Here is a 26702-nt window from a genome sequence, read left to right on the forward strand (position 1 = left end):
TTCATGACATGCAGAGGAAGAAAAAAAACACTGGTAGGTCACATGACAGTGACATGTTGGATGTCTAAATTTCCTTCATACTACCCATATTCATACTTTATAGAACATACTTTTTTAATAGTCATGTAGTAAGTTAAAATTCAAATGTAGTAGCCTACCTACTCAGGGTACGAATACACGACAGTCATGTTCTGAAAACAAAAGATTTTCCTTTGCATTTTTCGCGAAACCATTGTCTAAACAATCCTCGTACATGGATGCGCGAAAAACGTCTTAAAATGATGTATTCTGCTGCCAGGCCAGTAGTGGTGATGTCACTTCGTAAACAAACTCTACCCGCCTATAGACTGAACACGTAACACGCATGCGCATGACGTCACCTTTTTCACAAATCCGTGGCTTTTTTTTTTTTTGTAGTTTACACGGAAACGATAACGGTATTGTTTTCAAAAACATGCACCTTGAAACCCATTTTCAAAAGTTTGCATTGTCAGGCCCCCTAAAAATGTACATTTGTTGTGTAAATGAAGGGCCAAAACGCATAAAAAGCTTTATGTTTTTAGTTAAAAAAATGGTAACCGATCATGTAAACGGCCCCTAAGACAGTATGCGATTTTCGGACGCAAGGGGAAACTTCCTGTTGTGTACCTGTTTGTTCCCATAGTAACCTAATATGCCCACCTGTCCCTTGTTAATTCACTCATTTAGTCTTGTGTATTTATACCCCCTGTTGAGTTCAGTTATTTCTTAATTATTGTCTGTCATGGGACTCTACGTTTTTGTTGTTCTTGTGATCTTTGTTTAACATTAGGAAGAAGATTATGGGAAGTTTAGTTTTGTAAATAAAGTAAAATTGCTGTTCTAGATCCAAGCCTCTGCTCTCTCTGTGACAGTTGCATCAACATGAAATAAAAACATTTGAACTTGTAATTTATTTAAAATAGAACTCGATCTTCTGGTGAAACAAGTTTGCTTTAGATTTTCCTCAATCCAATGAACAGACAATGGATTCTTTTTCGTTAGTCACAATCACAGGAAAAGATCTGTTGCTACTTCCTTTATATTGTGACTTCATGTGGCTTCATCACTCGGTCTCCTCTCTACTAATAAGCTGGTGTGTGGTGAGCGTTCTGGCGCAATATGGCTGCCGTTGCATCATCGAGGTGGATGCTGCGGTGGTTGAGAAGATTCCACTTCTATGTAAAGCGCTATGAGTGCCAAGAAAAGCGCTATATAAATGTAATATATTAATGACACACACATACACACACACATAGTGGCTAGTGGTTTTCCAAAGTTACTAGCCATTCAGCATTTTAACTGGCCACACTTTTAACATCCATACCATAGGGAAAAACTGCCATATAGCTATTTTTAATACACACACACACACACACATACATACACACACACATACATACACACACACATACATACATACATACATACACACATACATACATACACACATACATACATACATACACACACACACATACACACATACATATATATATATATATATATATACACACACACACACACACACATATATACTGTATACACACACCCACAGACATACACATATATATGTATATATATATATATGTATATATATATATATATATATATTATGTGTGTATATATATATTTATTTATTTATTTATTGTGTATATATATATGTCTTTGGGTGTGTGTGTATACAGTATATATGTGTGTATATATACACATACATACATACATACACACATACATAGTGTATAGCACAACTAGGAAAAGCTGAAAAAGGAAGATATAGAATTCAAATTTGGAGCATCCGATTCTCTATGATCAGTTCATTAATAGAGGCAAGGATGTTGTTTCTGCTTGATCATGCATTCCTTTGCAGGAATTTAAACACCTCAAAGAATCCACCCACTTGGGCTAAATGTGGTTTGTCTTTTGCTGTGAACGCATCCGAATATGACACAATGAACTTCTGTCTACTGAGCATTAACAATCCACCTATACCCACCCCTGCTTTATGAAAAGGTTGCTCTGTCACAGAATATGATGCAACTTCTGATACTGCAGAATAATGGATGAATGTTGTGTCTGGACAAAGCATGTTGTTCTAGACGTTCTGTGACATAGAGGTGCATGATTTCAACAAAAGATTAGAATATCCTGTAGTGAGTAAAATTTTTCCCTATTTTCTTTGGGAAGGGCACTAAGGTGTGTTCTCCATCCATTGATTTTTTTTACCTGTTGCATCGGAGAAAATGAGATTAAACATCATCATCATCACCATGACATCAACCAGCCGATTACTACTCACTTTAATCGCAATTACTCATTATTATACACGTTCTCCATGGCCCATAAATGAGTCATGGCTGACTGTGTATAAAATGCCATCAGTCACTAAAAACATTTACTTTTTTGGAGCGCTGCATCCACGCCGCAAGCATCACACAACGTAAAAGCAAAATGACAGTGCATTTTTTAAACTATTTCAAATTAGTGTGAATACAAATGATGGGAATGCACAGTGTGCACTTAATCTATAACTGTATTCTAAGTACACTAGACCACAGAATTCTAGGCTACTCTCACCACTTCCTGAAGAGGTACAGGATATGACCCCACACAGTATTAACAGTCATTATTCTTATCAACATGTCTCTCTTTGCCTTGCCTTGACTTGGGCAAATCAAGAAAAGAAGAAATAAGAATGAGTGGGTGATGGAGAAAATGAAAGAGAGAGAGGGAAGGAATGCATGTATGTGCATGAAGGCATGAAGACACTTGTGCATGCTGGATGTCTGAGTGGAAATTACATCGAGATGTGTCAGAGGAGGCAAAGCCGACGAATGTGGGGGGAAATGGTCAGTCGGGAGACATGGGTAGGGGGCCTTCAGATCTTCTATTAGTGTGCGAGTGTACCGTGACTGTTGTGTCGTGAACTGCATCTAATTTATCAAAAAAAAAAGCCTTCTCACGCCTCATTATGGTCAATCATCTCTGCAGCGTTTAACAATGTTGAACTGTAATCTGATACAGCATACATATATACAGTATAAGTCTCAGTATACATGTATTCTACAAAGACAAACTGGTAACTATCAGATTTGGGGATGAATATGAAGATGTCACTTGAGTATAGAGTCTCCTACATATAGTGGAGATGCTTGACGTAAGGTTGTTTGCGTTAAATCCAAAATTAGGAACATAAGGATCTGGAGACATCAAGTTGTCGGAAATAGCAAAAAAAATTGAGTTCTTCAGAAAAAAGATATGTCTATTGAGAGGGGGTGTGTAGTTCTGGACTTTTTTTTCCCCTGAATGTGAATGAGTCACAGTGTGTGTGTCATGGCCCATACTATAAAGGAGAACACTTTCACTAGTTCCAATGTTAGTAGAGTGATAAAGACAAGTTTGTACACTGTGTTTACTACTTGGGTTTTTTGGGATTATCATGAAACGTAAGTTCTTTCTTCATTTTTTCCCCCCACTTTACAATACAGCCATGGGAATGAGTTTAAGTGAAGGCAGAAATATGTAAACTGTAGAGGGTGGGTCTAAATGGGTGTTTTTGCTGTCTATGAATTTTGTTTTGAAAAGTCTATTCAGTATAGTAGTAGTAATAGTAATAGTGGTCAAGGCTCATTAACCTCAAGGTATATTCAAGGTTAATTACAATAGGTAGATGTTAGAGATGGGTATTGTGTCATTTACATTATTTTAAATATGTAAATCATATTGTGTTTAACTCTTAATTATGATTAATTATTGATTAATTTTTTCAAAAATCTGTTTAGATCTTTATCATAATAGTTATGGGGAGTTAACAACCATAACACTTAATATTCAGATTAGTTGTCAACCAATACGTTTTTTCAGTGTTTACTGTAAATTATTAGTTAAAATACTTTGGTTCCCCAAATCCTGAATAAGCGGTTGAATTCTTAATAAAAGGTCACATTAAGGTCAAAGGTCAGACTGACCATTTGTATCTTTGAAGGTATTTAACCCACTAAAAATACCTGGTCTGGTCTGTTCTGTAATTATATTAATTCAATATCGTTATAATACAATATAATATAATTATAATGTTATAAAATAATAGAATAATGAGATTCATAATATAATAATATTTATGGCAGTGTTATTTTTTGACTAAAACTATTTTCAGTAATTGAAATATAAATATAAATACAATTTAAATATTAGATTAAAAACGTAAAATGAAAATGAGAAAAGATGCCTCGGAGACTAACTGAAATAAGTTTAACTTGAAGTACTAAAACTTAAAAAAATTCAAATTTTAATAAATAGTAGATAATACTAAATATAACACTGTTTCGAGGCTGTAGCGGGATCAGAGTTCTAATCTCAGTCTGTAAACATTCTTACATTGCTTTTGCATGATAATATCCAATTTGAAAACATGCATGCGTATCGACACGGATCAGTATCAAGCTCATAACTGAACAGTTGAGCTATATTAGGGCAACGCTATCTCTAAATTGTGTTGACAGAAGCGAAAAATTTTCCAGCGCTAATGCAGATAGAGGATGTCTGCGAGTGAGTCAACAGCTGTTGAGCCAATAAAGTCAGTGTGATCTTTCCCTTCACAACAGTTTTGATGGAGATCGCCACTATCAAATCTGAAGGGGTTACACGCAGCGGTTATCATTGACCTTAACAATTTCTCCATTTAGAACGTTTTCAAAGGATTCTAATTGCGTAAATAGCCATTAATTTCCTTCTAATGCTTATCAAAGGGTGAAATCACACAGTTATCACATATCTGCTGAATGTATTTGAAGGCCTACGACCTTCAGACAGACTTCGGCTATGGCTCATTGGAGTTTGCTGTGGCTAAAGACTGGCGGAAACATCAAACGGGCCGGGAATTAGCCAATTATTAGCGGTTAAAAGAAAGAACTGCATTAGGCCTAATATATATTTTTCCCTTTAAGAGTCAAGAAATGCATAAAATGCTTCTAAAACTTTGTTTCTATACATGTGTGTATATTCTCTCTCTATTCAGATTCACTAGTTTTACCAGTTTGAAATTTCATGAGCTCAGGCATGCATCCTTTCATCCAAATAGTACATCTCTTAATTTTGTACACTCCAAGAAACCGATTGCAACGCACCCAGCTACAGTTACAAATATGTGTCCAACATGCCTTGGGAATTCCTGTGGGGAGAAATCTTCCTGTGTTCCAAATTTTTGTGTCATCCAGTGCAACCATTACAAACCAAGAGGAAGAGCTCTCCGTGCAAATCCCTCTGCTTAGATATAAGATTTTAGGGAGTAAAACAGCTGTTCAGGACACACATTGAAACACTTGTGACTTTAGCAGCTGTTCCAATTACATTCGATTTGTTTTTATGCCGACAGTGTCAACTGACTTCTCCTTTCCCCTCATCGTCTTGGTGACTTGTGTTGAGCTCTTCGACTTCGTCACAGCCCGTTCTGCTGTACCACAAGGAAAAAATGATCTGCGAATACTTTTCCAAGACATGCGTATGCTATTAAACACAGTATCTAAAGAAAACAAAGAGGTAAGTGTCAGTTTGCTGATACATGTTTATGTAAATGATTTTCTAATTCATTTTAAATGTCCCATGCAGAATAAAATGCACGCACTTTTCGGGTCATTTAGCTTACTGTTTGTCTGATTAATGCTTGACATTTTTCAGAATAAGCTGAAGGACTTTGAACAATCGCTCACATCCCTGCCCGTTCTGGACTTCAGAACAAAAGATCTGAAATCACTCGAGGTAGTACATCAACATCTCTGCCCCTGTCTTATTCATCTCTGTCTTTTGTCTGTCTCAAGAAGACTTTCTTTTCGACTGTATATTTGTTATGAATAACATGTGAAATTAAGACCAAACCGTTCACTGAAAACCCCAAGATTACGTTTATCTTCTCCCAACCAAAAGGACTGACTGAAAACTGAAATTCAGTGCCATTTTAAAGCATGGTTTGCCAAGAAAGAATGACGGATAGACAGAATGATAGATAGAGAGACAGATTGTTATTAGTTTAGAATATATCTAGTTTCAAAAATAAGATGAGTGTAACATCTGTGTCCTTTTGGCCCACAGGTGAGCAGTACCTTAGCACAGCTGTACTCTGGTCTTAAATCCTTCAAGTTCCATCTTAACTGGGTCCAGCAGAAACAAGACCAATTGGGGATTGATTATTCTGAGACAAAGAATACCCATCTTATCCAACTCATCAACAGAGTGCTCCAACAGGTAAGAAGAATCGTGCAGCTCACCTACAGTAGGAAATCAAACAATAACTTACAATCTGTCAAAGCTAAAGTAAGATCATGCCAACTGATGTCATATATAGTATATACACACTACCGTTCAAGTGTTTGGGGTCAGTATGATTTCTTTTTTCTGAAAAACATTTTTCAGCAAAATGACTTTAAAGACAGTAGATTGCTACACAAATTCTATTTCAAATAAAAATTGAAATTAATCATTTCTGGCAAAAAAATAATAATGTATCATGGTTTACACAAAATTATTAAGCAGCACAACTTTTTTCAACATTGATAAAGAGAAATGTTTCTTGAGCAGCAAATCAGCATGTTAGAATGATTTCTGAAGGATCATGTGACAGTGAAGACTGGAGTAATGATGCTGAAAATTCAGCTGTGCATTACAGGAATAAATTACATTTAAAAATATTGTAAAATGGTAATAATATTAAATCATGTTACTTTTTATATCATAATATGTAAAATGTGCCAGATTTAGCCAAATTAGTAAATTTTAGCCCGTAGTCCCTTGGCAGATTGATGTCACATATATATATATATATATATATATATATACACACACACACAAAAATTCTATTTCAAATAAAAAAACATTCTATTAGTCATTTCCGGCAAATATATATGTATATATATATATATATATATATATATATACATATATACACACACATATATATACACACATGTATATAATTTGATGTAGGCTAAACAGTGCAACTTAAGGTAATATTTGTTTAAATTGAAATATAAATTGAAATATATTTACAAAATGTACTTCAAGCAAGTAAGTTTGGGGAAACGCAATAAATATATATTTTATATATACACATGAAAACTTATCAAAAATATATTTGCATAAATATTTTGAAATCTATGACCAATATATTACATTTGGGTACACTTTATTTTGTTGGTCCTCTTTAAATATTCTGTTGACTATAAGTAACGTTGCACCTACATGTCAACTAACTCTCAGAGTATTAGGGTATAGTAAACTGGTAGGGTTAGTAGAATAAGTTGACGATATCTGAATATCTGTTGGGAACCATTACAATAAAGAGTTAGCATATATATATATTCTTTTATAATATAGGTCAGTGTGACGATAGAGGCAAAATCTTGAAACAAATCGATTATTTGATAAATTACACTGGCTGACACAAAGTGAAAGTGAAATAAAAGTGAAAATAGGAAGTGGTTAAACATATCTTCTAAAACTATCTTACAGATTGAGAAGCCAGCTTCTGAGCTCGTCCACCCTTCCCTGCCTCCTCTGAAAACAGCCTGGGACTTGTACCAGGCCAATGTGGAGATCAGAGAAAAACTGTGGAACTTTTGCCACTGGTACACTGGAGCACTGAGAGGCCTGAAAGCGAAACAATCGTGATCATACAACATCATTTGACACCAGTAGCCCTCAGCTCATCTCCATGGTGCAAGTAAACGCAAGATGAGGTCCACAGGCAGCGTGGTAGCATCGTTTGACTTGCCTTAATGTTTGAAGGGATGGAATGAAAGTTCCAGCCTTTAGAAGTCATCTTCCATCAGTTAACGGTTCATTTGTGTGATGTTGTTGTTTAAATATTATTAATAAGTTATGTATTTAATATTTATTTTAATTGAGATTTTTGTTTACAATGAAGGATTTTTTTTATACATCGAGTGAATGAGAAAAACAGCACTTTAAAAAAGTGTCTCATTTTAATAATGAAATTTGTATGCAAAATCAGCTGCAGGCAGTTGCTAATAATGACCAATAGGTGTCGCTATAAGGTGTGTAATAATGACTAAAAAGTGTCGTTACTGTGGTACAACTGTGAAGTATTATTAAATGCAGTTTAGGACCTGCACTCCTTTAATTATTTTTGTAGAAAGTTAGTAATTTTGCGAAGATGATGTAGTGACTTGTTGAACAACATAAGGTTAAGGTTAGACTGTGTTTGACAGGAATGTTGACCAGAAGTTGATCCAGTAACACGGCCTACTCGGGAAAAAATACCATATGATAAAACTGGACATTCAATACAAAACAACTTCCATAGTTTTATTAGGGCTAATGGATGCTATTGTGAACACACTGAAAATACAGTACCTTGAAAAGCACCCACTACCTGAAAGTTGTATTTATTCGCTGCGATTGCATGTTTATTCTAAATGAAATGTAACTTAAGTGCCGACCTATTGCAGAGATGTACTGAAAAGACGCCAAAGCCTTTTTCATTTCAACAGATTATTTATAGAGGGGAGAACAAATATACAGTGTTTACATGATAAAGAAACGGTGTAAATATCTGATAATCATTCAGAACTCAAATTCACATTTTAATTTGACTTTGCAAGCTCAGTCAGATGGATGTAGACTGGGAGAGTCCTGGATGTTATTTTTATTTTCTACATATATCTATGTATTTATTTTTGTATTTATACGTTTTATTTGATTATTGTCATTTGAATAGTCATTTTTCTTTCAATAAACTGATTTTGCATCAAACATTTTTTGCATTTTTTTTTTTTTACTTGATGCACTGCTTCGGCAACAACTGAACCTTTAACAAAACAATCTAACCATCGCATTATTTCCGATGTTCTGAATATAATTATTTATATTTTATATAAAATGTGTGTGTCTTGTCATAGGTTTATAAATAATTCCCCTGCCCTGTCTAGCTGAGCATTTTCACAGATAGTTGAGCTCAACTAGATCCAGACAGATAAAAATTGCCAGCAATAGTGTAATCAACCATGAATGTCAAAATCTTTGTCATGATGAGTAATACCAAACGGTGCAGAACAAGGAACAGGATATGGATAAAGGATATGTCACATGACTGTGTGTGAGTTTAAAACCTGAAAAGTCAGGACTTGGCACGTCCGGCAGAAAGAGAGATCTGTGATGCAAGCGTTTTTGCGTAGCGCTCTCTCACAGCTGTTGGATTTGTCATGCTCCCTGAGAGAGAAATTGATCATGCTGACCAGCATCATAACCATATTTGGTTAATTAACCGCACTAAATTAAACATTACATTGCCAGCCCTACATGAGACGCAAAATGAGTTTGCTATTCAAGATGCAAAATGTGAGAGCGCTAAAGACATCAGAGAAAACACTAAAAGGTTAGGGTTTTTTTCCAGTAGTGACAAATTACCTGTCATACAAACCCAACAGAACATACTGTCAGTGAATAACTCCGTAACATCCAAAAGGAGGGGTAACAGCAGCAAGAGCACATGTGAAAGAACTAGGGTAGATAGAGATAGAGAGGGGTGGGAGAAGGAGAGTACAGATAGACTATTGAACTGTAAGTAGAGGACATGAGAGATCCATTATCAACCAGAATATGCACTCAGCAGAGGCAAAAGAAACCGTAACCTCTAAGTTGATTTATGACTGGTTGACCTGCTGTTGCTCATTTGACCTGCAGCTTTCAGTGACCTGAGTTTATGGACAGGCTGAGCAATAGAGAACAGCACCTCAAAATTCCCTTTCAGTCTTCAACAACAGCAAACATGACAGTAAGTCTATTTCAATCCTTTCGAAGTGTACATTCAGCTGTTGCATAAGCTTATGATCATGTAGGCAATGATTATTGCCCAAGCACACATTTTTAAAAGATTTTCAAATAGCATGTGATGTACAGTCATTTAAATTAAAGGAATTTTAGCCATGCTCCATATTTTACATAGGCTTATACAGTATAAACTACCATTCAAAAGTACAGGGTACAAGTCTCTCATGCTCACCAAGTCTCCGTAAACCAAAACACACATACGTATATTATATAAACACAAACTATTATGTTAGTTATGTATTATGTTCACAAAAAAAGATTGTGATTTTATATTCTGCAATGTGAGAAATAATGTCACAACTAAGACAGTCACAATTAAAGAAACTGTTGCAATTACGAGAAATAAAAGCACATTTTTGAAATTTAAAGTAGCAATGACCTTTTTACTTTTCTTGTTTTAGGTAGAATTGGCTTGCAGTTATATTTATGTACATTAGTGTTTATTTATTAGAAAGTTCAGTCTTGAACTGTAAACTGATTACTTACTACTGGCTACATATCACAATATACCAGAAAGGTATGTACTTTTAATTCAACAATTTACAACATTCACAACTAATCCTAAAGAACTTCGATGTGCTGCCCATTCTGCTGTTCTTGACGAGGGGTTAACCAAAGATGACTTTTGGTGAGCGGTCTGTCCTCACACAACTCATGCCCAACAGGTGCACCTTTTACCTCTCATGCAACACTGTCCCCCTTCTTCATTATCCCAAACCGCTGCTTAACTAAAGAGTGTAAACGGTCTGCTTTTGGGACACCAAAGCATTCACAGGCTAAAAACATCATCCAGTTCAAATGTCTTCAATTCAAATTATGTATGACAGTTTATCGGTTACCAATACTATTGCTGAACAGAACACTTAATCCTATGAAACTCAGCTGATACCACGGGTGTTTAAGGACAGTTAAGATGTGTTGACAGAATAAGCAATCCTCAGAACTGAACCTCAAATCACCCTTTCGCTGTAGTGATCTTATAATAGTATGTAATGACAGACCCCGGGAGTATATCTCTGATCCAGCTAGATCATATTTACTTTCAACATGGCGTTTTGTGGTATTTGGTCCCCTTGTAGACAGCTAGTGAAACATTGTTTGACATGCTACAAGAAAAAAAAACGTATGGGAACTATGCCGTGGACATTAAATAAGACTTTTAGCAAGCTAATTAGTAAATAATGACGCTCTAATGGAAAATGAGTCATGCAAATTCCCTCTCAAATTACATTAGATGTTACATTTTTGCCATGTCCATCTGCAACCGTGAGTGACCATCTAGTTTTGCTTCTTGCAGACTGCCACAAGACTTTTGGATGAGCTGTGTCACTTAACGGTTCAGTCTCTAGAATCACTGGAGCCATCAGATCACTTCCAAGTTATTAAACTTCTTGGAGAGGGTTCGTACGGCAAAGTTATGTTAGCAGTGCACAAGAAGAGAGGTAAGTGATGACAACCCTATTATATGTTGCTTTGTTTTTCTCTCATCTGATCTTATCCACACTACATCAAATTTCTTGGTAGAGTGCTTGATTACTGTTTACTGCTTCCTGCTTCCTTCACGTTTGACAATATCTCAATTTGCATGTAATAGGAACCCCAATGGCCCTTAAATTCTTTCTGCGAGAATCCACATCTGTCCTGTCATTTCTGAGGGAATATAACCTGTCTTTGGCCTTTTGCACCCATCCCTCACTTACCTCAGCTATGGGCATTGCTTTCTCCACTCCTACTCACTACGTGTTCGCCCAGCAACCTTGCCTCTATGGCGACCTCTATGATGTCATCGTTCCTGAGGTTGGTAAAAGCTTGACATCAGTTACATACAGTTGACAGTTTAATGATGATTGTATATGATTAATGAGAATCGCATGCAAGAATTAAACATCTATTTGCATGCCACAACTGACTAGTCCAGTCGAGATCCTCAAAAAGGTACATCTCTAGAGTTGTAATACACATAAAATGTTTAGATCAGGGTTGTACAATCCAGCTCATGGAAGGCCACCTTCCTGCAGTATTTAACTAACCCTAACTCTAACACTAATTAAACTAACCTGAACAAGCTAATCAAGGGCTTTAGAATTCTCAGAAACTTCCAGGCAGTTTCCAAAGGATCCAAGAGGGCCAATATCCTGCAGAGATTAGTTCTAACTGGCCCCAGATCACTTTCCTGGATGTTTCAAGTAATACTGAAGACCTTTATTAGCTGGTTCAGGTGTGTTCGATTATAATTGCATCCAAACTCTGCAGAATAGAGGCCCTCCAGAAGCAGGATTATACAACTAAGGTTTGAATCAGTGGCCTGTACTCCCAACACTGTAAATTTTGGATGTCTCCCTATCAAACACACCCGATTCAACTCATCGACTCATCAGTAGAGACTCCAAGATTATGGAGCCATCCAAAACCACTAGTTTAGATGGAGTGAACAAAGAAAGAACTTGATTGTAAATAACAGGCACAGTAGCTGTTCTACAATGGCTGGTTGCTATTTTACATTAACTAATGTGTGAACCTTTTGCAGCGGAGTCTATTTGACTTATAATATTGTAGAACAGTGGTTTTCAGTTCTGGTCCTGTCGACCCACCAAAACCACTGTTGTAGAACATACAACTTAAGCCTTTAAAGTATGATTAAGTCATGTCCAAACTCCTGGAGGGCCACTATCCTGCACAGTTGGCTCCAATCTTAATAAAGCACACATGAACAAGCTAATCAATGTTTTAGGGCAGGGGTAAGCAACTCTGGCCCTTGAGAACCACTTTCCTGTAAAGCTAATCAAGGACAGGATTAGAAAGGGAGGTGAGTTTGACCATGGTTGGAGATAAACTAGAGGACCAGAGTTGCCCAACCCTGCTTTAATGTTACTAGAAATTTCCAGGTAAGTTTGTTGGGGCAGGTTGGAGCAGGACATTGGCCCTCCAGGAAAGGTATTGGACACCCCTGGCTTAAGTAGTAACTTGATTTCTTGCAGGTTGGTCTGAAAGAGAGCCATGTCCAGGGAGTGGCTTCCCAGATCAGCGGTGCCCTCTCTCACCTTCATTCCCTTGGCTTTGTCCATCGTGATGTCAAACCGGAAAACATCTTCCTGTGTGACAGTGACTGCCGTTGGGTCAAGCTTGGTGATTTCGGCATGGTTAAGGCTGCAGGGACCAGGGTACCATGCGTGTGGTACAGTTCTCCTTACTGCACGCCTGAGGCTGAGATTGCAAGGAAGGGGGAGGAGATTGATTTGGGCAACTCAGAGGTGGATGACAATGGGAACAAGCCAAAAGGGGTCTTCGGAAAGACTCAAAGGATGTTGGTATCTGTTGATCCCAGTACAGACAGCTGGGCATTAGGCATTCTAATCTACGCCATGCTTATGGGGAGCCTTCCATGGTCTGAGACTGTTTCGGACAACACTGCATATAAAAGCTATCTACAGTGGAGCAATTGGGAAGGTTCAGCATTACAAGAGAGAGGGTCAGATCAAACTGAGGACTTCCACCAGGTGGCAACCCAGTTTGCAGCATTCACCCCTCTTGCGACATGTCTTCTCAAGTCCCTGCTCTATCCACAGCCCAGGCTTCGTGGCAGGCCAGATGAGGTGGGAAGGTATCTGGGAGGAGCCTGGCTATTGGACAAGGATGTCAGTAGATGATGCAATGGACTTATGATGGACAGGACTGAGGTTGTTGTCATCTGGACTATTCACTCTTGGCAATCACTTTTTAGGTTCTGATGGTAACAGACAGTTCTAATCATAAGACTGTTGTTTAATACATTTATAATTAGTTGGGAGTTTCTTTTCCTAACTGACCATTACAGATCTTAACTCTAAACATTGAAGCTTTTAGAATACCCCAAAGAGTCATTAGGGTTGATTCAACTGAAGAGAGCTATTAAAAAGCACACATCCATAGTCCAGCAATATTGCTATACTACTCCAAAACAATGTGTGTCCAAAGATACAGCTATATCTGTAAACAAATGGAACAGACATTGAATTGTGTGAATTATGATGGGGGAAAGAAGTCTATTTAAGGCAAATCAGTTCACTCAGCATTTTCATGCAAGTGCATCTACATTGCAACAACAATGGCCTCAACATACTGAATTTGGCAGTTACTTTGACTTGGTCAGTCTTTTCCTCATACTGTCTATGAAACGAAAGTTGTTTTCAAACATCTTATCTCTATTGAGACATACTGTATATCTGAGTGAAACAATTTATCAAACGAGGGAAAAAAAATGTACGGTGGGACTTGATATTGTCCATCGGGAATTAATTGGAACGATGGCTCATTGTCGTTTGCTATTTGCTGTGGTCTCATGTAAGTGACAGGATTATGCTGGAGAGCAGGGATTATAAGTTAATGTTTTTGACAAGAGTTTTTAAAAATGTGCACAGATAAATCATTTATAACAATGCAATATTCCATTAAAAACCTTTAATTGTCAACTTTGATTTCATGGTGACGTTAAAGGATCATAGAGGAGTATTATGATGTATACATAAATAATATATGATAAGGATTTCCAAACTGGAGGATCTTGATGTGTGAACGTATAAATGTCAAATTAATTAAAATAAAGCAATTAAAATGTAATGGTTTGCTTTAATCTTCAATAAAACAAAATGTATATTATCACCAACATTTTAAACTATATTTGTAACTCTTCTTATATAGTTTGCTTAAAATCATAAAGATTGGAATGTTCACTCCAGTCTTAAAAGCATATTTATTTTAACAAACTATGATCATTATGTCATCTTCATGTGGCACACTCTATGTTGTGAGAGTAAGAAGAAGAATATCGTATCTCTCAAATTTCAGCAGATAACATTCAGACACATACAAGCACTCAGACACTATGTGTCCTAGATTTAAAAATAAACCCCCCGACCATTAATAAAACTCTTTCAGCCATCATCACCTCTGTCAGACGCACACACACTTGAAACCACATACACATGCATGCACAAACACACAGAATCTTCCAGATCTTTATCCCGCAGTGTCTCACACTTCTGGGTTTAGGTTTAAACCTGTCCCTCCATTCATCGACGCCATACACACACAACAGGGTGATGTTACATGTAACAGATAAGTCTTTGGCTTGAGTTCAAACTCTTTCAACTGATCCATGAAAACATAACATTGTAAATTACTGAGTAAATATGACAACCATATGTGCAAAATACATGGAATTAATAACATCTTGCAGAAATTCTGATAGATTTATTTACAACCGGACCATCACATAATAATAAAAATAATAATAATAATAAACAGCGGTAAACAAATGAAGACCACCTGACTGTTCACAATAAAAAATAAAAAAAAATATAAATGCAGCTGCAAATATTTGCACCAGATACTAAATGAATCCAATCTAGGCCACTATCACTACATTAAGACATCAAAAGTTAACAGATTTTGCCCTTTCAATCTGAAGTTATTTAGTCACCTTGTTAAGAGATTAACAGCTGAAATAGCTCATTACATGAAGGGAAGAAGACCACGAAGATCATTTAACAGCTCTAGTACTAACTATTCCAGTCGCTGTCTGTATGACCTGTCATTTGATATACAACATTCAAACACATTTATGTGTGCAATTACGCTAGTGTTCAAGTGCTGTCATCTTGCATGTTAATTTGCATGTAAAAGTGCTGTCTACAATATTTGATGCATGTATAGCATGAGGATGCCAGGAATACCAGTATTTTATAGGTAAAATTTCTTCTTTATGCTCAGAAAATTTCAGCCATGTGCCATTTTGCGAACTTCAACCACACACACTCTTTCTACACCCCGTGTTGTGGAATATCCTATCCTTCTTCTGATACTTATCACCATTGAACGCCCAAGCATTAACATTAGATGAGACAACACATTTAATGGGTAGACTTAAAAGAAATACCAAAACAAAAACAAAAAAGTATATTAATTGCATGTAAAATTTCCATTGATTTGGATTACAAAGGTTTAAACTAATAAACAATGGTGTATATTTTTCATACTTAAAAGAAACAAGAAGGAATAACCAGGTTTATATATTGATAAATTCAATTTATTTTACTCAAACCTATCTCTTATATTTTAACTACACTGTAAAAAAAATCTAACCTCTCCAAGTCAAAACTTTCTAGTGACTGGTCACATCTAAATTTTTAAATTGGCCCAAGTGCAATTCTTGTTGCAATAGTCTGTTAACATTGGCTCAATGAGAAATAATATGTCAGACTAATTGAGAAATTTAGATGTGACCAGTCACTAGAAAATTTTGACTTGGGGATGTATTTATTTTTTTTTTTACAGTGTAATTGAATATTGATACTTGTTAACTGATTACATCTAATCATTTTCACAATTAACAGATTAATGACAATTCTATGGAATTTGAATAAAATAATTATTTAAATCAAAATCAAACTGATTCAAAAACCTAAACTATACACCGAGGGAAAAGAAAGGCAGGGAACACGAGGCTTATATACAGTACACAGGGGTTAACAAGACTAACTAGACAAAGATAAAACAATGAGGGACTAATGAAGGGAACCAAAAGAACTACAAGAGGACTACAAACCTACACACAGGAAGCAGGAAAGTAGAACTACAACATAAAAGTCCAAGCAAACAGGCAACATGTAACACTATGCCATGATTAATATGAGTGTACTTAGCAATTAGATAATAAAGAAAAATCGATTCATCATGTTTTAGTCTTAATCATCAAAATTCCATAATTTCCTTTTGAGGATTAATAAAGTAGTATTGTATCGTAAAATGTTAATCATCACATTCCCCAATATGAGAAAAGGGGTGAATTTAGAATATATAGCATACTTCTCTCACTATTTCTGCTATTTAAAGATACTGTATAGCAGAACTAGTATCTGTTCCAAGTTCTTTTTAATGAGCTAGAACAAGATATCTTGATCCACTATGTGTTTGATCAGATATTAAAGGAGAACTTAAGGAGACTCGGTCGAAGTCCACAGTAGTCGATTGCCGAGTTCACGCCCATAGGTTTAGTACCTATGATCACGCGCGTGAACTCGACAATCGACTACTGTGGACTTCGACCGAAAACAGGATGTAAATACAGGTATGAGCGCTGGCTGAATAAACATCATTTTTTATATATTTCTTTCACATCTACTGCAGTCAGATTCCACTCGCGTTCACTCAGAAGGAATCACCCACATGACCTGTGCACTTGTAATGACACATCAAGGATGTTAAGAGGCTAAAAGCAGGTTTAAAACTTGCCCCATTGAAGTCAACAGGGTGCAAATTTTAAAAAGAGGATAACACGGTGTAGGCAACACTGATTTTTGTCGTTGTTCTCTGTACTGACAGCACTCCAAATGTACAAAAAAATTAGCTCAATGTTAAAATTGACCGGAGTTCTCCTTTAAGGAAGGGAGATCTAGCATGATACGAGCCCTCCAAAGACACACCATTAAATCAAAATGTGAAAAATCTGTCTCTGTCTCTCTGCTCACCTTTAATTCACATTAGCAGATCAAGTGTGTGTGTCTGTGTGTGTGTATATGATATGTATATATATATATATGTATATATATATATATATATATATATATATATATATATATATATATATAGAGAGAGAGAGAGAGAGAGAGAGAGAGAGAGAGAGAGAGAGAGAGAGAGAGAGAGAGAGAGAGAGAGAGAGAGAGAGAGAGAGAGAGAGAGAGAGAGAGATATATCATGTTCACAATCTAGACATTTTGATAGCGTGGTTCTGAATAACACTCTTGTTCACACGTCACTCACACATTCAGACTTCTAAATGAGGTCCGATTCAAGCTTGCATCAACGAGTGAACAGCTGATCCTCAAATATGCTCCCTATTTATTAGCCAAGAACATTTCCCCGCAACGTTTCAAAACAGACCTTAACACTGTATCCTAACCAGCCGCTACCACGATGAGAGACAGGACATTTTGTGTAGTCGCTTGGTTTCTATTTCTGTGTATTCACACTGAAGCCCTGACCATTTTGATCCAAATTCTATTACATATAGTATTAAAAGGTTACATAAATAGTGTCCCTCCTTATTAATGAAAGTTCTGTCATGATTTACTCACCCCTCATGTCATTCCAAACTGATGCAACTTTTTTTTCTGTGGAACACAAAAAGAGAAATGATGAATGATGTTTTTAATTTTAGAAAGTAGATGATGTACAGGCCAGTCTTTTCCATAGTAAAAGTGTAAGAGTAACCAGGTTAAGCTCAAAACACAGAAATGTTTCATAAAAGTAATCAAGATGAACCACGCAACCAGTGTTTTAAAGCCATACAATAGTTTTGTATGAAAACAGACCAAAATATTATAGTCATTATTCACTTATATTCATATATAAATTAAAAACAGTCTACACATTTAATGTTTTCCTGGTCAGTTTTATGAACATTAAGAAAATGTGAATATATACATAAAAATAAAAATAAATAGGAGTAGGACCATTGATTGGAAAAAGGTAGCGCATTATTAAATTGTTTTCTATATAAACAACTTGTATTTATACACGTCTTTAGTCAACTGAAAGCAAATAAAAAATTAAGGGCATGCTTACAAGACAACGATGTACTAAAAACAGAAACGTTTTTCCTTCGAATTTTTCACGTACAAACGACAACGCCGTCAAAACGATGAATGGTCACATGGATCCGCGGAAATGACTAAAAACGCTGTATTACGCTGCCAGGCCAGTAGTTGGCGATGCCACTTTTTAAAGAAAATCTACGCGCCTATAAACTAAACACGTAATACGCATTCACAAGACTTCACCATTTTCACAAAATTGTGTTTTTGTAGTTTACACGGAGACAATAATGTTATCATTTTCAAAATTATGCACATCGAAACCTGTTTGCAAAAGTTTACATTTTCAGGCCCCAAAAACCCCATTGTTGAGAAAATGAATGGCTAAAACGCATAAAAAGCTTTCCGTTTTAATTTAAACAGTGTCATGAAAATGGCCCCTAAGTGTCTCAATTCTCGGTTTCACTCATAAATTGTATATAACATAAGACAATCAACAGCTGAAGCATGATTCAATTGCAAGGTAAAAAAATCTCACAAGTCCAAATCCAATAATAGATGTCCCGGTCCAAAGTTCAAAAGCAATCCAATTAATTATGTAAACAAGGTAAATCCACAACCCAATGACAGGAGTCATTGGGTACAAAGCAAACCTTTGTAAGTATGAAAAACTAGCCAATCAGAATTCAAGATTCTGTGAACAAACAAGCTATAACAAAGATTAAGGGAACTACAAAGGGTATTTAAGCAGTCATTACTCTCAACAGACAAGGAGTAGGTGTGCATGTATTATGAAAATACTCAGCACTGGGGTGACAGAGACGTTTGGTGGCCAAACTGAGAAGGACAGGCTGTGAGTGTGATGGTAGATGTTTCTCAACTAATCGAAGCAGCTGAGCTTGGAAAAGTCTGCAAAAAGGAAGCGTACAAGATGTTATCTGAGATAGATATAAGTGACGGAAGACTCTGTTATGTGCCCTAAGGTCATCAGCTGGAAAATGCAGCTTAAGCGCAGCTGCTCGTCGGATTTTTAGCTGGTCCAAGAAAAGAAGAATAAGAAAGAAAAAAAAAATTCACATGGGAGTTGATTTATTGCTGGTCCAAGCTGGTCTTGCACGACTAATGGCCAATCTTAGACCAACTACCATGGTCCACAACAACATTTACAATCTTAAACTGGATTTTCCAGTAGAAACTGCTAGAGATAGATTAACCATCTGTAATTATAGTGATTTTATTTACTTCCAAAATTCAGTAGCTTTCACGTTTCAGTGACATTCGCTGAGTAAACAAAAAGCCATTCTAGGTTAACTCAAAAGCTAAGAGAGTTCAACTCACCTGGACTAGCGCACAATCCCATGCTAAAAGCATTTGAAGAAATATTTACATTAAAACATAAGAAATATTTACTTTAATATACTTGTCAAATATTTAAGAGTGACTGAATACGAAATAAATGTGATATACAGATAATCCCTCAACACACTTGCGCAAGCTAATTACTCAAATCAATGACGCATATGTTAATGCTTAAGGAGACATACTAACATGAGGAAATTATATTTGAATTTTGTATATTTATAATATTTTGGTTAGAAGAATTGTACATTTTTCATGGTAACAATGTTGTCTGCCTACAATTTTTTTTTTATACACTTACTGTAAGGCCATAATAGATTAAAAAGAACATATTTCAGAATATGTATTTCATAAGTGTTGTAATACAGTGCATCCATAATTATAAATCAATATTGTATCAATATATTAACAAATATAACTATTTTTTATATAATCTTTTATAAGTAATATATCATTTTTAACCAGGGCTGAAGTGAAAATTAAGGTTTTCTTTTACAGATAAAATGGGTCAAAATAGAGATTTAACAAGAATTAGATGTGAGACCATCAGGAATCCTTTAGTCTCCAGTGCCACCATTTTCCAGAACACATCCTTGGTGATGTGCTTGGAAAAAAACATACGATTAGAATATCGACTTGCCTAATAATTATGCACACACTGTAACTGTACTATGTTATTATGGTGGAAGACTATGGACATTTTTGTAAGGACAACAAATCAGCAAAATGTTGTACATGGAGCAGAGGGCCTTGAAATCTGGTCACAGACAAAATGAGAAATGATATACATTTGAAATAGCAAATCCTAAATCAAATAACATTGGACCTCATAAACAGTAATATGCTTGTATTTGTTTCCACGCTATAAGCTTTAGGCTAGGGTAGGCTAGGCATTTTAGCTACATTTTAGATATTTTTCATAGACTGGCATGGCAAATCCTAATATTTTTGAGAATAATATTCCACAGAGATTATAAAATAAAAAAAATAAAAAATCACATGTGAAGCAATGTGCATTATAGTTCTTTTGTATATTTTATTTTTGTTTAACACTCAAGTTACTCAAGTAAATGACGATATGGATAAGTAATGGATATCTAGACATAATCCCTATATTTGAGGGACATAATTTTTCTACATTGTGGCCTTCAACCAATATTTATGTAGATTTATACTGTACAGATTTTATATATTCTTATGACACATAGGATGTTAAGCTCTTGACATATCCAGGCCTCATTTCAATTCTACACTTTCAATCCATCTCTGCCTTTTTAAACACTCACACGCATATTCACTCCTTCAAAACCAAAGACAACACATACAAGTTATGACAACAAAGTGGACACATCCAACACTTTGTGGACAAATGTAAAGATACTGAAACAGTCTTCAAAAAAAACATTACCATAAAGTTTCACATAGTACGCCCATCTTTTTATCCAATCTTTTTCATAATTTCAGTTGGCTGATTTGTTTTATAAGACCAACAGAATTCTTAATAGGCTATTTCTCACCTCTGTGCTCTGCTAAGATTAGCAGCTTTACATACAGCTTGCCTCTAATGTTCCATACTAGTATCCAGTATCTTTTAATTGCAGTAGTTCTGATGAAGGAATGGGAACAATAATGGAATGAAAGATGACGAAACTTTTTCAGAACTGGACCCAGTTCCCAGAAGAGGGGTCTTGGCGTGATGCTGGAGGAGGAACAGAGCTGAAAGAAAGAAAGAAAGAAAGAAAGAAAGAAAGAAAGAAAGAAAGAAAGAAAGAAAGAAAGAAAGAAAGAAAGAAAGAAAGAAAGAAAGAAAGAAAGAAAGAAATTATTCCAGCTTTTACATACTTTTGCACACTAACACATGTAGTGGTTTGAAAATATTTAGGGCCAGATTTACTAAACAGCAATTATTAGACTTGAATCTCATAAATGCACAGAAGAGAACGGAACATTCTGTGGGTGATCTACTGACAATGCATCCAGCTCATTTCCATAATGACCAACATAAGCAATCTACCAAGAGCAGCGCAAATTAGCATAGTATTGGCTGAACGTCTGATGCATAAGGCACACAGATTGGGAAACACTTCTGGAGTTTAGAAGTCGTCATCTGATTGGTTGAATTCTCCAGGATTTTTGGGAGATCTTGTTTTATTACGGTCCGCCTAGAAATAAAGCCAAACCGTCGGTTCCCGTCTGAGAGCCGTTTTCCCTTTTTGTATATTAATACGAGACGGAATAATATGATAATCCTTTCGCTACACTGCTCAGCCACACGTCAATTAGTCACTAGCTGAATGTTATTTTGATATGTATGTGCGTGCAATCACGTGTGATGACATAACCCCGCCGCTCTCAATTCGCAGGTGGTCAGAATTAAGGGATTTTCCCCCCGAAATTTAACATTTCCATCACTCGTTTCTCATGCGATATTTCAAAATGCGCATAAAAACAGTGTGATGGAAACATACCTATAGAGCACAGCGCCATTGTTGCAGGAAACTTGCACATCGTTCTTGAATTAATCATTTATTAGATGCACGGAGGTCTGTTATCGTTTCAACTTTACATTTTCATGCCCCTACACATAATGCGGTACAAAACTAACTGTGATTGGTTGCTTTACATGTCGGTCAGACGTTCTCTTGGGCGGTCCTTGGCCAATGAAAGCTGCGATGGAGTCCAGACCTTCTGCCATCAGTCTAAAGGTCTGGCTACGTGAGACTAGGTGTAGGCAATCTACTAATAACACAGGCACAGTAAAAAAAAAAAAAAAAAAAATGGCTTGGAAAAGGATATGTTCGGATAACGTTTTCCTGTGGCATTCCAAATTAATGAACACGAGTGGAGAAAAATCTCTCCCTTCTGCGATGCCTCCTCCTACAGCAACTATCGCAACATGTCAAGCGTAAAACGGGTTAAGACATGCTTTTTTGGGAGTTAAATAATAACGCAAAAAACAGTTAATTGACACAAACCTTAGTAAATCACATTGTGGTATTTATTTAAATATTCTACTCCCATATATTTTGCACCTGAAAGGGAAACTCCAACAAATGCATATGCAATAAGGTCAGCCTCCAAAATACATTTACATTTTACATTTGGCAGACGCTTTTATCTAAACACATTTACCTTACCTTAATTTATCAGTTCTTGCTTTCCCTGGGAATTGAACCCATGACCTTGGAGTTGCAAGCGCCAAAGCTCTACTGTTTGAGCTACAGGAAAGCTGCGTCTATGCCTTTTCATATTTCATTTTTCTCTGCGTGTCTTTAGTAAATCCTGACAGTCGTTTTTAATGCCAAAATAGAGTTTGTGCTAGCGGTGAGTAAATCTGGCCCTTAGTGATTAGTAGTAATATCTGAGTACAGGAACTTATTCAGTGGTCAAGAATCATGTTACCTTGCAGAGCTGGAGAAATCTCCCCATAGGTCAGAGCTGGGGTTTGACTGAACCACTGTATTAGAGTTACTGCTGTCCAGTTCTAATAAACATCCTAAGAGTAGGGAAAGAACAAGAGAAAAACGTTATCAAGGTTATCAAGATATCTGAAAAATGTATTTGTGTGTTTGTCTGCATGTGCATGCATTTAGAGTGGGTGAGATATTTATATTTTACATTTACAGAATTAATATATGGTTACAACACTGATCGAAAGCGTTTTGTCTTCTAAATAAAGGTTTTTTTTTGTAAGAAATATTCTACTATTATGTGTGCGAGCTCCTCTCCTTGTTGAACTCAAAATTAATATATTACATATATACCTTATCCATGGCATCAAAGAAAAGAGGATGCACAAATTAGTTCATATATAAGTAGTAATGAGGTCAAATGATGTACCTGTCTGTGCTCCTCCTGATGGCTGTTCTGTGTTGTGATTGGACGAAGGAGGAGGAGCTATCTTTCCCCCTGGAGGTGGAGGGAGGAGCCCAAAGCCTCCTGAGCTCTGAGGGCGGGGTTTGTCTCTCTTTTTACCTTGCTAAATACAAAGAAACATTTCTCTAATTTAACACAAACTGTATATTTACAATATGTGGACATTCTTCTGGACATGTAGTGATGCAACACTAGAACTATTAAAGCCAAAATCTGACAAAAATAAATAAAAATCATTACAAAAGAAGTTTTCAGCCGTTTTACCCCGATATTCAGTGTGATGGTCTGTCCTTCTTTGAAGCCTAGATCCAGTTTGGGTCCTGAGTCTGCAGACTGAGAACTTTTGCTAAGTTCATCCTCCTGTTTAACCCACCTTACAGAAAGAAAAATGAAGAAAAATTTTTATATTAAAAAAAAGAAAATCAAAAACTGTATCTGCTAAAACTGCTTATTATGCCCAAAGGGAATTAAGTAAAAGCATCAAATGGCATCCAAGGTGTCAATGCAAATACAAAAGCATTTCCAGTCATAATGTCTACATGATTTTTAATAGAAACTCACTTGAAATGATCCTGCAAGGCGACATTGAAGTCAAAAGAATCACCTCTGTCTCCGAATCCAACGCCAATGAACGCACTCCGACCTAAAATGGATAATGCTTATCTAAACTGTAGCATAGCAGTGAAGTATAACCTATTTCCCAGTACGGTAAGATACAGGGTATGTAAAGGAAGATGATACACTCACCATTGTCATCCTGAATACGGAGAACAAAATAGCGACTAGAATCGCTGACAGTCTCCAAGGCAATGCCAGGGTATTCCGTAATCGGTGCTTGAGCAAACAGCTCACCTGAAGACAATGATGAAAGAAGGACATCTAGGAGCTTATTTTGCTGAACAAATGTCTCTGAGAGTCATCCAACCAAACATTCAATTTAGATTTTTTTTCTTTTGCATCAGTACGCAGATTTCTAACCTGAGACTTTGTCCTCCAGTTTGATATAAGCCACCTTCCCCTTTGCTGTTATGCGCAAACGACCTGTCCAATCAGGAGTGTCCAGCTTCCAGTCAGCCGCCCTGCCATTATCACAGCAGAAATGTCATTTCAGATCCATCAAATTGTGTATTTTTCATACTCTAGATGGGTTTTCTATGGAAACATCTTTAGGGGGAGTTTAAAGGGATAGTTAAGTTCACCCAAAAATGAAAATTGGCATCATTTACTCATCCCCAAGTCATTCCAACCCTGTAAGACTTTGCATGCATCACATGCTAGAACAAACTTCATTGGTTCTCGCGCATCACCCACACATGTTTGAGCTTCCGTGTTTACCATGTGTGATGATGTGCTCTATGTATATGTGTTAATCATTGTTAAATTGCCAAATTCAAATCAGTTCATTATATAAAGCTATTCCATCACTTTACAAAACTTGGATAAAATCATCATTCATATGGATTTGTTTTACAATTCCTTTATGCTTTTTAAAGTTTTGGTTACCTGAAGAGGAACACAGAGGCGCAGAAACCTCTCAGGTTTCATTATAAATATCTTAAATTGTGTTTCAAAGTTTAAGTATTATGGGTTTGGAACGACATGAAGGTGAGTATATGATTAAATGTTAATTTTTGTAAAGATTTTGTTGTTATAATCTAACACATTATAGTAGCGAGTACTGGGGAAAAAGTGATTGATTGTCACAACAATGGTGTCACAAAGTTAAATTAATATTCTTCCTACCTATTTTTTAAATGCATGATATTGATCTTATAATTTCAATAATCCTTTATACTCAGATGTACATCACAATATGGAAGAAAAGATCTGTCGCTACTTCAATTTCACGAGACTTTAATGGTTCCAAAATAGGCTTCAATTTTTTTTTTTTTTTTTTTTGGGTCCAAACATGACAGGCTTCATGCGATTCACACAAATAGCAGCTCATTGGGTTCAAGCTTTTAGTTTGGTGGGAACAGAAGACATTTAACCCATTTCCACAGTTTATGGCAAATACATAAGTATAATTGCAATTTCCAGAGCTATTAGAACAACACTACAGGCTCCTACTGAGGGAATACAACTGGTATTTTAGAGGAGGAATGTGTGTCACTGAAGCATCGCATTCTCTGTGGGCAAGAGCTATTAGGACTAATTATACTATAAACTGGAACACATATACGCAGAAAACACACCTCACATTAACACAATACCATATTATTACAACCATAATGATAATAATAACAATTAAAAAAATGACAGATGCTCTATCTACTTCAATGGCATGAAAATGTCATGTAAATGATTATTAATTGTAATGAAATTTTCAGTTGTTTACTCTTGACCAATTCCTATTAAGATGCATGAGCTAGTCTTCAAACAGACCAAGCATCTGACATCACAAGATGTTTTCCCTCTATCAGCAGAACTGTATGGTCAATGTCTCTGCGACATACCAGTCCACAGAATAATAATTAAATGCGATACATGTTTTGTTTATTATAAAATCTTGTTCGAAATAGACGTATGGTGCTGATACAAACAAGACAAAAATGTATTGCGTATTACAACATTATTTACATTACAAACACCTGCCATGGGCACAGGCCCGCACATCCTTTAATTCACCTGTATCCGCGATTCGACGCCCTCGGCGGTATGCGGTAAACACTGACATCTGGTTTTACGCACAGAATTGACTCGTATTCCCCCTCGGACGCCATCTTGAACTGATTTCAATGAATGCGAGTAATATTTCTGTCTTCATCCAATTTGTTATTGCGGGCCAGCCGCTTCTACAGGCATCGGAGCGTCAGTGACGTCAACGATGCCTCAGGCACGAGCTTGAGAATGACGCATCACGCTTCCTCAGATCTGAGAATAAAAGGATGGACTCATTGATATGGAAACCGGGCTCAGTGCAACCGCAAACATGGTGTTGGGATCAGCGGATTTTTCATCGCATGTTCGCATCCCTTTGGTATTCCAAACCAAGTGGCACATTTAACAAACCCTTTACATTCATTATTCATATAT

At 36.3% G+C, this 26702-nt stretch overlaps 3 protein-coding genes across 3 annotated transcripts; 2 read left to right on the forward strand and 1 right to left on the reverse strand.

Annotated features, from left to right (window-relative positions):
• The first annotated feature begins 3426 nt into the window (after positions 1-3426).
• Positions 3427-9007, forward strand: il11b (interleukin 11b). Its single transcript, XM_084423576.1, has 5 exons — positions 3427-3464; positions 5393-5556; positions 5695-5775; positions 6106-6258; positions 7522-9007. The coding sequence occupies exons 1-5, from the start codon at positions 3458-3460 to the stop codon at positions 7678-7680; spliced, it is 564 nt and encodes a 187-aa protein (XP_084279702.1). The 5' UTR covers positions 3427-3457; the 3' UTR covers positions 7681-9007.
• A 484-nt stretch (positions 9008-9491) lies between these two features.
• Positions 9492-13756, forward strand: LOC311299733 (serine/threonine-protein kinase SBK1). Its single transcript, XM_084423530.1, has 4 exons — positions 9492-9805; positions 11159-11303; positions 11456-11658; positions 12840-13756. Exons 1-4 carry the CDS (start codon positions 9734-9736, stop codon positions 13506-13508), a joined length of 1089 nt encoding a protein of 362 aa, XP_084279656.1. The 5' UTR covers positions 9492-9733; the 3' UTR covers positions 13509-13756.
• Positions 13757-20802: 7046 nt separating this feature from the next.
• On the reverse strand, positions 20803-26541 carry necap1 (NECAP endocytosis associated 1). The gene is made up of 8 exons (XM_084423531.1): positions 26295-26541; positions 24645-24745; positions 24414-24518; positions 24228-24309; positions 23931-24039; positions 23631-23769; positions 23193-23286; positions 20803-21506 (listed from the first exon to the last, which is right to left on the reverse strand). The coding sequence occupies exons 1-8, from the start codon at positions 26387-26389 to the stop codon at positions 21446-21448; spliced, it is 786 nt and encodes a 261-aa protein (XP_084279657.1). The 5' UTR covers positions 26390-26541; the 3' UTR covers positions 20803-21445.
• Between the last annotated feature and the right edge of the window lie 161 nt (positions 26542-26702).

This window comes from Rutilus rutilus (assembly GCF_951802725.1).
Source record: "Rutilus rutilus genome assembly, chromosome: 11".
Taxonomy (NCBI): Eukaryota; Metazoa; Chordata; class Actinopteri; order Cypriniformes; family Leuciscidae; genus Rutilus; species Rutilus rutilus.

Coding starts and splice junctions, on each gene's coding strand:
- il11b (XM_084423576.1), top strand. Junction 5,557..5,694: donor TATCTAAAGAAAACAAAGAG/GTAAGTGTCAGT, acceptor GACATTTTTCAG/AATAAGCTGAAGGACTTTGA. Junction 6,259..7,521: donor TCAACAGAGTGCTCCAACAG/GTAAGAAGAATC, acceptor ACTATCTTACAG/ATTGAGAAGCCAGCTTCTGA.
- LOC311299733 (XM_084423530.1), top strand. CDS start 9,734: ATGGACAGGCTGAGCAATAGAGAACAGCACCTCAAAATTCCCTTTCAG. Junction 11,304..11,455: donor AGCAGTGCACAAGAAGAGAG/GTAAGTGATGAC, acceptor TGCATGTAATAG/GAACCCCAATGGCCCTTAAA. Junction 11,659..12,839: donor ATGATGTCATCGTTCCTGAG/GTTGGTAAAAGC, acceptor GATTTCTTGCAG/GTTGGTCTGAAAGAGAGCCA.
- necap1 (XM_084423531.1), bottom strand. CDS start 26,389: ATGGCGTCCGAGGGGGAATACGAGTCAATTCTGTGCGTAAAACCAGAT. Junction 24,746..26,294: donor GCGTCGAATCGCGGATACAG/GTGAATTAAAGG, acceptor TGATAATGGCAG/GGCGGCTGACTGGAAGCTGG. Junction 21,507..23,192: donor GATTTCTCCAGCTCTGCAAG/GTAACATGATTC, acceptor TCTTTCTTTCAG/CTCTGTTCCTCCTCCAGCAT.